The 12,020-nt window shown below is 45.8% G+C and overlaps 1 protein-coding gene across 1 annotated transcript in view; it reads right to left on the bottom strand.

Annotated features, from left to right (window-relative positions):
• Rpgrip1 (RPGR interacting protein 1) overlaps positions 1-12,020 on the bottom strand; it is a 51,385-nt gene that overhangs the window by 35,058 nt on the left and 4,307 nt on the right. Inside the window, exons 3-6 of the mRNA XM_021182684.3 lie at positions 9,157-9,395; positions 8,029-8,128; positions 7,032-7,160; positions 2,198-2,303 (exon numbers count right to left, since the gene is read on the bottom strand). Of these exons, the coding sequence (XP_021038343.1) occupies positions 2,198-2,303; positions 7,032-7,160; positions 8,029-8,128; positions 9,157-9,395 (574 nt within the window). The remainder of the gene's footprint in view (positions 1-2,197; positions 2,304-7,031; positions 7,161-8,028; positions 8,129-9,156; positions 9,396-12,020) is intronic.

The raw sequence follows: 12,020 nt of genomic DNA, 5'->3' as shown, positions 1-12,020 counted from the left end.
TCTCTTCAGCCCCTTTCCTAGCTTTGGTTGGTCTGTTTGTTTTGATTTTTTTTTTTTTTAAGGCAGGCTCTCACCCCGCCAGGTTGGCCACGGACCTGCTATGTAATTGATGATTGCCTTGAGATATTGCGATTCTAGAGACATCTGAAGATTTCAGGACACGATATAAAAACTCTCCTACTTTAGCCACCTGGGACTAGTAACTATTGGTACTTTGTAGCCCTTTCCCTAAAGAAATTCTTTATCTACCAAGATGTGTTTCAATTCTCATGCTTTTAAAAGCCTGTGAGATCTTTTGGGGGGGAGGAAGTTGATTTTATAATAAGATTATGCAAACTCCCTCCCCTGCTGCCACTGTCTATGGGCTGAAGCCCAAATTCCTACCATGGGCTCTAGGACCTAAGACTTCAGTGTGTCGACATTCACCTTCCTAGGAACTTTTTCTTTTCTTGCATTCCTGGTACTGCAAGATACTCTCCTGATATTTCAGAATTCAGCTCATGAACTTCCTCTTTGATGAGTCCGATTTAAAAGGTTTTTAAATTTTAATTTCTACTGCATGTGTACATGGGTGTTTTGCCAGCACGTGTGTCTGTGCACCACCACATGCCTAGTGCTTGCGGAGGCTGGATCCCTGGAACTGGAGTTACTGATGGTTGTGAGTGTCCACGTGAACTACTGGGAATTAAATATGGTGCCTCTAGGAGAGCAACTGATGCTCTTAACCACTGAGCCATCTCTCCAACCCCCTTTATGAATCTTCTTCTGCTTTTACATCTGTCTCTGGGGACCTGACCACTCCTTTTCTTTTCCTCCCGTTCCTCATGTAGAGTTGTTCTATGAACTTGCTGCAATCTCACTCCCGCAATGGCCTTAGAGACTAGAGCTGTGTCACTCTTCAGTGTGATCTTTAACTTGACTTAAATAAACAAGCAAACACCGGGGGCTGGAAAGAGACACTTTTGCCAGTAGGATCTTTATCTTGGTGCTTTGCGCAGTTTTGATACTCTGTACATACTGGCTCAATAAACAGACAGTGCTGAGTCTCACTTAGACCTCGACACCACATTTCCACCATCCTCACAGTGGCATCTAACCTGGTAAAGGGGAGAGCTATGGTTCTAGCCTGAATCAACCCCTGCTGTGGTGGTTTGAATTATGCTTGGCCCCGGGGAGTGGCACTATAGAGAGTGTGGCTTTGTTGGAGGAAGTGTGTCACGGTGGGGGAAGGCTTTGAGACCTAGTCACTTGGGAGCCATCCTTCTGTTTGCCTTCGGAGCAAGATGGAGAACTCTCAGTTCCTCCAGAGCCAAACCTTTTCTGGACACTGCCATGCTCCCTGCCATGATGATAGTTGACTGAACCTCAGAACCTGTAAGCCAGCACCAATTAAAGGTTGTCCTTTGTAAGAGTTGCTTTGGTCACGGGGTCTGTTCACAACAGTAAGACACTAACTAAAATACCTACTCTACCTCTTCATCTTTTTACACCTTGACCCAGTTACTTATCTTCTTTGGGGTGTTATTCCCTCAGTGCTGTTAGGACCTCGGCCAGCGCTGTGTTACAGGGCACTGTAAGCACCCAGGACCAGGTCCTCAGAATATAGGAAGTGCTCATCAAAGGCCTGACTCCATCCATGATGATTACAGAATTACATTCTGATCCCTTGGCTTGAGGCCTTACCTGACACAGATTAACTCTGCCAAATTCCATCTTACCAGGCCAGGGCCTGAGCCTTCTCCATAACAGAAATGGTGAACAATACTGAGAAAGCAATAGACTCGCAAGGCTTGGGTTGAATACCCTCTGTAAATTATATGACCTGAGGCAAGTACCTTAGTGTCCTTGAGTTGAAAGATCACATAGGTAAAAGAGAAAACAAAAACCATCCCGGTGTGGTGGGCACACTGGCAATCCAGCATTTGAGGTGTGGGCAAAGAAAGGATTGTGTAAGTTTGAGGCCAGCCTGAGCTACACGGTGAGTTTCAGTCGGCCTACTTTACAGAATCAAAGCCCAACACAAAGGAGGGGTGGATACAAAGTGGAGGAAGAGGAGGAAGAAGGAGGGAAAGGGATGGGCTCATTTTTTAAGTGACATCGCTGCCCTTTTTGAAGGGCTTGAGTTTCGGGCCTCATGCATGAACCCGTCCGTGGGCTTTCCCCTCTCTAAGAAGCACAGCTGGTTACAACAAGTCACCTCTTGAACTCGTGTCAGCTGGGCTTCTGTGGCTGCCAGGGAGGTATTCCTCTCGTGTAAGAGCTTCTTAAGGCGAATCAGCTCCACGTTCTCCTTAATGGAAACTCTGCAGATAGAAGACACTAACTGTCCCATCTGGGGCCATCTGGGACCTTCTGCTGTTACCCATTCTGTCTCCCATAACATATCAGAAGTAGGAAGTCTGCAAAATATCCCTTCTCCTGTTGTTAACTGTGACAGCAGAGACCTGAAGACCACCAACCTTAAACCTTGACTTCTAAGAAAAAATAGGAACTGTTTTTTTTTTTTTTTTAATTACGGCTCTTAAAATTTCTCAGAAGTCTTACAGAATCCAACTGAATATATGCCTTATTTCCTTAGAACCGTAAATATAGCCACAATGGAAAGCTATTACTATTTCCCAACCTATGGGATGATGTTTCCAGGTATTTGATCTAATTTACATTTTTGAGACAATATCTCTAGATAGACCAAGCTGGCCTTTTAAAAAAATGATTTAGTGGGGATGGTGGCATATATTTTTAATCCTAAGTCTCATACTTGAGAGGCAGAGGCAGGCAGATCTCTGAGTTGGAGGCCAGCCTGGTCTACAAATAGATTTCTGGGTCATCCAGGGCTACACAGAGAAATCCTGTCTTGAAAAGCAAAAACAAGCCGGGTGTGGTGGCTCACGCCTTTAATCCCAGCACTTGGGAGGCAGAGGCAGGTGGATTTCTGAGTTCGGGGACAGCCTGGTCTACAAAGTGAGTTCCAGGGCTATACAGAGAAACCCTGTCTCGAAAAACAAAAACAAAAAGAAAAGAAAAGCAAAAACAAAACAAAGCATAACAAATTACTTGATGGCACACAACTTTAATCTCAGCACTTTGGAGGAAGAGGCAGGCCGATCTTTGTGAGTTCGAAGCCAGCCTAGTCTGCAAAGCAAGTTCCAAGGCAGCCAGAGCTACTTAGCTACTTAGTAAAGCCCTGTCTCAAAAATAAATAAATAAAGGTTTAAAATATTTTTAGGAAGGATTTAGGCTCATTCTGTCTCAGTGACTCTCATTCCTAGCTAGTTATGAATGAGATCTTTAAAATTACACTGATATTTAGAGACTCCACCTCCAAGTAATTAAATATGGGGCTTAAATGTTCAGTGTTTAAGGATCTCCACAGGTTTGGGTTTGCAGTTCATTGGGTAGAGACAAGGACTTCCAAGCATGTAAGAGGTCCCAGGTTTGGTCCCTGGCACTGTGTAAACCAGATGCAGTGGTGAATGGCTGTAATCCCAGTGCTTGGCAGGTAGAAGCAAGAGGATCAAAGGTTCAAGGTCACCCTTTGCACCACAGTGAGTTTGGACCAGCCTGAGTTACATGAAACCCTGTCTCAAAAAAGCAAAATAAAATAAAAATTCACTGGACTGTCTGTTACCCAGCCTAAGGTAGCAGGGATGGGTGAAGGAGGGCTGCTATCAAGTAATGGAAACCTGGTAGAATTCTAAATGCATATGTTTAAGAGAAAAGAGCTGTATTTGTATAGTTTCAGCTATTCAGCTATACAATACTTTGGGGGGAAAGGCAAAACTGTATACAGAGAAAACAGAAGATCATCAGCGATTGGGAAAGGAGACATAGACAGGCAGAGCACAGGTATTTTTAGTACAGTGGATATGATGTGATATAGAATGCAGATCCATGTAGTTACACACTCGCCCAAACTCCGAGTGTGCACAACAGCAAGGATGAATGTTAACATCAGCTCTTGCCTCTGCCTTAATGTTTGTTCATTTTTTAATTTGTTTTCTCTATTTTTCCTTGGCCTGCCTGGAATGCCCTCGTCTAGGCTGGCCTTGCACTCACTGAGATGCACCTGCATCTGCATCCCAAGTCCTGGGATTAAAGGTGTGCACCCCCCAGTTCTGGCTGTTAGCTCATTTTTGTGATAAAGACACCACACTTCTAGTTCAGTGGTAAAGAGTACTTTCTGCTCTTGGAAGGTCAGAGTCCCAGGGTAAATCAGCAGTAAATCCTAATTCCAAGGGATAGGGCGCCCTCTTCTGGCCTCTTTAGGCACCAGGCAGACAGTCTCTGCAGGCAAAAATTCATTTGTATACATACAAAAACATGATACATTTTTGAAAAAATAAAAACCTGAAGAGTTGACTTGGCAGTTAAGTCACTTGTTGCTCTTGCAGAGGGCTGGGATTCAATTCCTAGCATCCACATGCTGGCTCCAACCCCATCTTCTGACCTCCCCAGACACCAGGCACTCACACAGTACTTGCAAGCAAAACATTCAGACAGGTAAAATGAAAATAACCTGAAAAGTCTGTAGACAGGAGAATATGATAGTCCCTATTCAATTTTGCTATGAAACCGAACAACTAAACAGTGCAGTCTACTTGTCTGTGTGTGTGTGCGCATGTGCGCAAGGGCGCGTGTGTACATTCATGCTCGCACTCATTCTCACACACAGGCATGTAGAAGCCAGAGTTTGATGTTGGTATCTTCCTCCACTTTATATGATGAGACAAGGTCTCTCACAGAGAATCTGGCTAGGCAGTGAGCTCCAGAGAGTCCCCTGTGTCCTGTGTGCTGACATTGGAGGAACATGCTGCTGCCTCACCCAAGTTTTCCGTGGCTGCTGAGGTTCCTAACCCCAGTCCTCAGGCTTGCATGACAAGCAGTTTACTGACTGGGCTAATCTCCCTAGAGTCTTTTAATTTTTTTTTTCTTTGCCAGGTGTGGTGTGTCTTGCCTTTGGTTCCAGCAACATCCCACATAAACACACACACACACACACACACACACACACACACACACACATACACACACACACCCAGCCATCTGTTCTACTCTTGAGCTAAATCCTCAACTCTTGGACCAGCAGGTAAAGGCACTTTTGCCACAGAAGTTGCACAGCTTAATTTCGACTTTTGGAACTTACAGTGGAATAAAAGCAGCAGCCCCAGAAGGTTGTCTTCTGACATGCACACACACGTGTACACCTATACACCCCCCGACACACACACACATCATACACACAATAGTAATAAAAGTTAAATAAAATCGTTTGTAAAGGTGGGACAGACTTGTGCAGGGTTTCCTTCCTTCATTCCTTTTGCCTTTCAGCTTTAGGACAGTCAGGTTTAAAGGGGAAATGCTTCAGGGCAGACAAGCTGCAAATCTCAGCAGCTCCTCAAAGGAGAGGCATGGCAGAGGGAAGGGAGAATGCCATGTTAACTCAAGTTCCAGGGCATCCAACTTCCTTTTCTGGTCTCCATGGGCACTGGGCACACCTGTAGCACACAGACAAACATGCAGGCAAAATACTCATATACATAAAATATAGATAAATAAGTAACGATGGCAGTGGAGGTCACCCACGTGGTGGGGAGGAGGCCTTAGAGAAAGAATGAAGCCTGATATGTCAGGGCAAACAAGCTTCAAAAACTCATAGATAGGAGAGAAGAGAAGGCTTTGACCTATAAGAAACTGCGCTGAGATGGGGAATTGGGAAGGAAAAAATTAGATTATCCCATTAAAGGGATAAGTATTCTATCCATCTCTTTCTATATTTTATCAATTCTTTAAAAATTTCTGGCCAGGCAGGGGTGGCACATGACTTTAATCCCATGACTCAAAAGGCAGAGGCTGGGGGATCTCTGAGTTTGAGGTCTACTGATTGAGTTCCAGACAGCCAGGGCTACAGGGAGAAATTCACTTCTTCTCTTCCCCCTCCCCTTTCTTGAGAGGACTGTGTCTCACTGTGTCAGCCTGGGATTCTCCTTGTAGACCAGGCTGGCCTCCAACAGAGGCCCACCTGAGTGTGCCTCTTGAGTGCCGGGATAATCTACAGACACCGTAACCGGAACACCTAGCTCACCTACTTCTTTATAGGCAGGGGGTTTTGTTTTGGGGATGTTTTGTTTAGTTTTGGGGACAGGGTTTCTCTGTGTAGCTCTGGCTGTCCTGGAACTCACTCTGTAGACCAGGCTTCATACTCACAGATCCGCCTGCTGGAATTAAAAGCATGCGCAATCACCAACCACCACTGCTCTCTTAATTTTCTAGGTACGCCTAGTGTAAAAGTAACTTTTATTTGCCTGATGTAATTGTCACCCTGGAGGTTTACTACCTCAGTCTACTAACCTAGGCCTAGTGCCAAAAGCTTCCAGCCTCCGTACAATCTAATCTAGGTCTCTAGAATGTTTTCAGCTTCTGAGACTTGCTGCTGAATAAACTCACCCTTTCTTCTTTCTGATCTCTGGCTAGCTAGTCAACTCAGCTGTTCTGACTCAAACTCCTCTCCATGATAACCGATCCAATCTGGTTTCTCCCAGATTCTCCTGAACTGCTCAAACCATCTGTCAATCTGTTCTGATCTTCTCGCTCTTCACCCGGTCTCGTTCTGTCTTCATCTGTGTCTAGTCTAGCTTGTTTTCTTTGCACCCTGCCCCTGTAAAAGGACCACTCCCTCTCCCCGTCCTCCCTCTCCCATTCCCTTCTATCCCCCCTCCCCATCTGTACTGCCCCTTAAGAAACTTCCCTTTCCTTTCCTCTCCTCCCGAGAGTTGGGCAGATCCTAGTTTGTCAAATGTTTCTCTGATTCGTTACTTTGTCTGCCACTCAATTAGACATCACTTTTAAACCTGGGTGCTTCCTTGAACAAAGTAACTTTACCTTCATTTGGGGGATTAATGGGGTGTACTAAGGGCGGGTCTGTATTTAAGACACAAGGAAATCTTTTTTTCCTCAGAAGTGAAGAAACGTGGAGCTAGAAGCCTTGCCTTTTCTGTTCAGTATGGTTTGAAGCACAAAATGTTAGCTCTCACCGAAGCTCTGCAGCCTTCTGAGTGCACTCCTGTGAGCTTCTCTGTTCAGGCTTTTCAACTTTGGATGTTTTCTCAGGAGATCTGAGGATCTCTTCCACATGTGTAGAGTCAGTAGTCATGATGTGAGTACTGTTAGGCATACAAAGTCCAACGAAATTAGCCCAAATCAGGAACTGGCGGATAAAAACTATCTTGTTATAACTGAGGAAGAGTAGAGGGAAAAGCAGAAACTTCTTAGAGGGTTTAGAACTCATCCAGTCACTTACAAGAAAATGTTAGTTAGAAAGGTTAGCTGGGCAGTGCACACCTTTTATCCCAGTGCTTGAGGGGCAGAGGCATTAGGATCTCTGTGAGTTCAAGGCCAGCCTGGTCTACAAAGCAAGTTCCAGGGCAGTCAGGGCAAATCAGAGAAACCCTGCCCCCCCCAAAAAAAGTTTATCTTACAAAATATAGCCTTCAATGTCAGATAAAAATAAAAAGAAAGGAGAATACTTTGTCATGAAAAGGACTTTCAAGTTGGACGTGGTGGCGCACGCCTTTAATCCCAGCACTCCGGAGGCAGAGGCAGGTGGATTTCTGAGTTTGAGGCCACCCTGGTCTACAGAGTGAGTTCCAGGACAGCCAGGGCTACACAGAGAAACCCTGTCTTGAAAAACCAAAAAAAAAAAAAAAAAAAAAAAAAAAAAAGACTTTTAATTATCATTCAAAGGATGGAGAAATGCTTGTTTCACGAATATAAATATGAATACAAATGTAAGATTTGACAGGAACTTACTTACTCACAGAGATCCACCTGTCTGTGCTGGGACTAAGGGAATGCCCTTCCCCTTGGCTCTTGTTTTGTATTTTTAAACAAGGACTTTGCAATTTTGACTTAGAGCTGCCTTTCCTCTTCTCTGATTATTACAGAAATCAGCAATACCCACTGATTCTTAAGTGATATATTCCCAACAAAAGCTTTGTGGGTAACAACATGGGACCCACCCGAGGTACTCACAGCTGGCTGGGCTCCCTGGTTATTTCGATTCTGGTGTTCTTGTCCATCACATAGTCTTTAAATGCAGGAGGGGCTGTATGGCTGCGCCTGTCATTTGGCCCTGAAAAGTTTAGGCAGGGGAAAAAAAAAAAGTGAAATGTAGCCATGGTATCTTTCAGAACACCACATGCTGAAGCCAGGACACCAAGTGCTGGTCACAGAGAGCCTTGAGACTTGGAGGAAATCCTTATGTGACAATTAGCCACAGAGGCACTTCCTTATTTTTACATAAGATCACAACTGCAAATATCTTCAGCCCAAAATACTGACTCGGTGAGTGGTACAAATGGGAAGAAAAAGGAGGCTCGCTGGTCCAAGCCAGGGCCTGTGTGTTCGCCTAACCTGGTACAGCCATGCTCAAAGGTATTCCTTTATTTCATTTTGGTCGGCTGGTTGCCTGGATTTTTTTTCCCCCCGAGACAGGGTTTCTCTGTGTAGCTGTGGCTGTCCTGGAACTGGATATGTAGACCACAGTAAGAGTCACAGAAACACTCTAGCATCTGCCTCTGGAATGCTGGGATTAAAGAATAAACCGCCATGGCCTGGAGTCCGGATTTGTTTAATGTTCACTTTTTTTTTTAATTATTAACATATAACATGGCGGGTTCTGCAGTTGTACACATGGACCTCTTTGTGCATCCTCCTCTGCCTCGCCCATGCCGTTCCCTGATGGTTCCCTTCTTTCCCGCAGACGATCTTCCCTTTTGAGCCCTTATCGCTGTTACCCTCTTTTTACTCCCTCTCCCCTCCGGGTCTGGTTTTTTTTTTTTTTTCTTCTTTTTTTAGTTATTATTATTATTGTTTGTTTGTTTGTTTAGTTCTGTTTACTTTGCTGGTCTCAGAGATTTACCTACCGTCTCAAACATATTAAGCAAGCCCTCTGACACTGAGCTGCCTACTCGCAGTGAATTCAGAAATTTGGACCCGACTTCCGCACACGAGAGTTGGGGGATGGGGAAGGATTTTAGGAAAGTGGAAAGGTGAGAAAACAAAGGGGAACTGTGACTGGCGCTTCAGTCCCCTCCCCACTCCCGGGAGAGGGCGTGATTCCAGCTTCACTCAGCTTGGGTTTCTGCTGTAGAGACGCACCAGATGTGTGGGGCAGTCTGCGTCCCGCGTGGACTCGAGGCTGTGCTCCGCCTACCGCGGTCGAGGGACACAGGCGCTGCACATGCGCTTTCCTCCCGGGAACTGGGGCACGCGGGGGCGCCGAGGGGCTCGGGGACGCTGAGACCCACGGCCGCCTGCGCCTCTCTGGCTCCTGGAGCACAGCAAGTGTCCGTAGGTCCGGTTGGGTAGTTGTGGATCGCTGCACGTTCGTCCTTCGCCTGTAGCAAAACAAGCTACATGGGGTTTCCCCACACACCAACTCATGCCTAAGGCTTGATTCTAGTTGGGCCTAGCCCCCAGCGTTGATGTCTTAGCTAGGCTTACTGTCGCTATGTATTTGACTTATATTTTCACATTGTAGTCCATCATTGAAGGAAGCCAGGACAAAAACTCAAACAGGGTGGTAACCTGGAGCAGCCGTACAGGCCGTAGAAGGATACTGCTTAAGGCTTGTTCAGCCTGCTTGTTCAGTCAGTACAGGAAGGACTAGCACCACCCGCAATAGGCTGGGCCCTCTCCCGTCAATCACTAAGAAATGCCTTCTAGCTGGATCTTTTTGTTTGTTTGTCTTTTTATTTTATTGCTGCTGTTTTCGTTTTGTTTTGCAAGTCAGGATTTCTGTGTAGCCCAGACTACTCTCACCCCCCCCCCCCCCGCGTCCTAGAAATCCCAGGCTTTCTCCAGCTACCACCAGCTTTTTTCTCCCAAGGCTACACATCACCCAAATGAATGGTCTGCCCTGAGCTCTCTCACCAAGTCCATTCTACTTTTTCTCTTTGTTCTGGGCTCTTCCAGATGCCTCTAAGTATGTTCTCTCTCTTATCTCTCATTCACAATACACCGCCTTGCCCTGCTCCTCCCCCACAAATGGAGTGGCCTTTTCAGCGGATTTGTCTCTTCTTTTCTTTCTTTCCTTCTTTTTTTTTTGGTTTTGTTGCTTTGAGCCAGGGTTTCTCTGTGTAGCCCTGGCTATCCCGGAACTCTTTCTGTAGACCAGGCTGGCCTCCAGCTCTCCCTGTATTCCTCAGTCCCTATCTGTTACAGTGTCCCTCTGGTTGGCACACCTGCCCCTTACCCTTAACTCTCCAGTCCAGGGTCTGGGCTACCCTTCCCCCAGCTGCTCTTCCGGATATAATCCAGCGATTTGGGCTACACCAGTCCTTTTAAAAACCTCTTTGTTCTCTTGGTCAGGTTCTAGTCCCAGGCCCCAGCTCCTTACTTGCTCCCCCTGTCCCTCTCTCCTCAAATGGCCCAGCTTAGTCTGGCCATGTTCTCTCTGGAGCCTTGGAGACTGCCGTTCCTCTTCTCTCACACTTGTCTACAGTAAACCCTCTCCACTATCGCTAGGAACAGTCATGTCCTTCTTTTCATTCTTTTTTATTCAGTGCTGAATTAAGATTAATGCCCTAAACTAAGATTAATCTCTGAGTTAGGCTTGGTAATACTGGCCTTTACTCCCAGCACTGGATTTAACTGTGGCCCAGTCCTGTAGTTATTTAGGGAACATTACCTTGTGAGGAAAAGCAAGCCCACTGGAGTGTGATGTCTGCTTGTAATCCCAACCTTGGGGACGAGATACTTCAAGTTTCAGCCCAGCCAGGTTACAGAATATAACCCTGTCTCCAAAAAAAAAAAAAAAAAACCAACCAACCAACCAACCAAACACACACACACACACACACAAAGGGGCTGGGTACCTGGGTGGGGGGGGGGGTTGGACACCAGAGAGAAGGCTCTGCAGTTAGGAGCACTGGCTGCTCTTCCAGAGGACCCAGGTTTAATTCCCAGCACCCACACAGCAGCTTACAACTGTCTGTAAATAACTCCAGTTACAGGGGATCTGACACTTCCACATCAATGCATATAAAAGGGGGAGGGGAGGCTGGTTATCCTGGAACACTCTTTTGTTATCAGCGCTCAGGAGCCAGAGCCAAGTAGAACTCTGTGTTCAAGGCCAGCATGGTCTACATAGAGCAGCAGTTCTCAACCCGTGAATCTCCATAGATACTTACATTAAAATTTATAACAGTAGCAAAACAAACAAACAAAACAAAAAAGCCAGGCAGAGGGAGCACATGCCTTTAATCCCAGGCAGAGGCAGGCAGATTTCTAAGTTTGGTCTACAGAGTTAGTTCCAGGACAGCCATGGCTACACAAAAAAACAAACAAACAAAAAACAGTAGCAAAACTACAGTTATGAAGTTGCAGTGAAAATAATGTTATGGTTGAAGGTCACCATGATATGAGGAACTGTATTAAAGGGTCGAAGCATTAGGAAGGTTGAGAACCACTGATATAAAGGGTTCCAGGCTGGGCTGGAGAGATGGCAGTTAAGAGCATTAACTGCTCTTCCAGAGGTCCTGAGTTCAATTCCCAGCAACCACAAGGTGGCTCACAACCATCTGTAATGGGATTAGATGTCCTCATCTGGTGTGTCTGAAAATAGATAGCTACAGGGTATTCACATACATAAAATCAAGCATAATAATAATTCTAAAAAGGGTTCTAGACCAGCTAAAGGTACATAATACGACCCTGCTGCTAAATGTTTGTCGATCTTTTTTTTAGACAGGGTTTCTCTGTATAGCCCTGGCTGTCCTGAAACTCACTCTGTAGACCAGGCTGGCCTTGAACTCAGAAATCCGCCTGCCTCTGCCTCCCCAGTGCTGGGATTAAAGGCACGCGCCACCATGCCCGGCCGTTTGTCGATTTTTTTTAAGGCTGGAGAGATGGCTCAGCAGTTAAGAATGGTTGCTGCTCTTGCAAAGGACTAGAGCACCCCCACTGGACAGCTCACCACCTGTAGTAGCCAGGGGTTCCCACAACCTCTTCTGGCCTTTGAG

Source organism: Mus caroli, unplaced genomic scaffold (assembly GCF_978045245.1).
Source record: "Mus caroli unplaced genomic scaffold, Mus_caroli_1 scaffold_12, whole genome shotgun sequence".
Lineage (NCBI taxonomy): Eukaryota > Metazoa > Chordata > Mammalia > Rodentia > Muridae > Mus > Mus caroli.
This window is presented reverse-complemented; position numbering and strand designations above follow the sequence as displayed.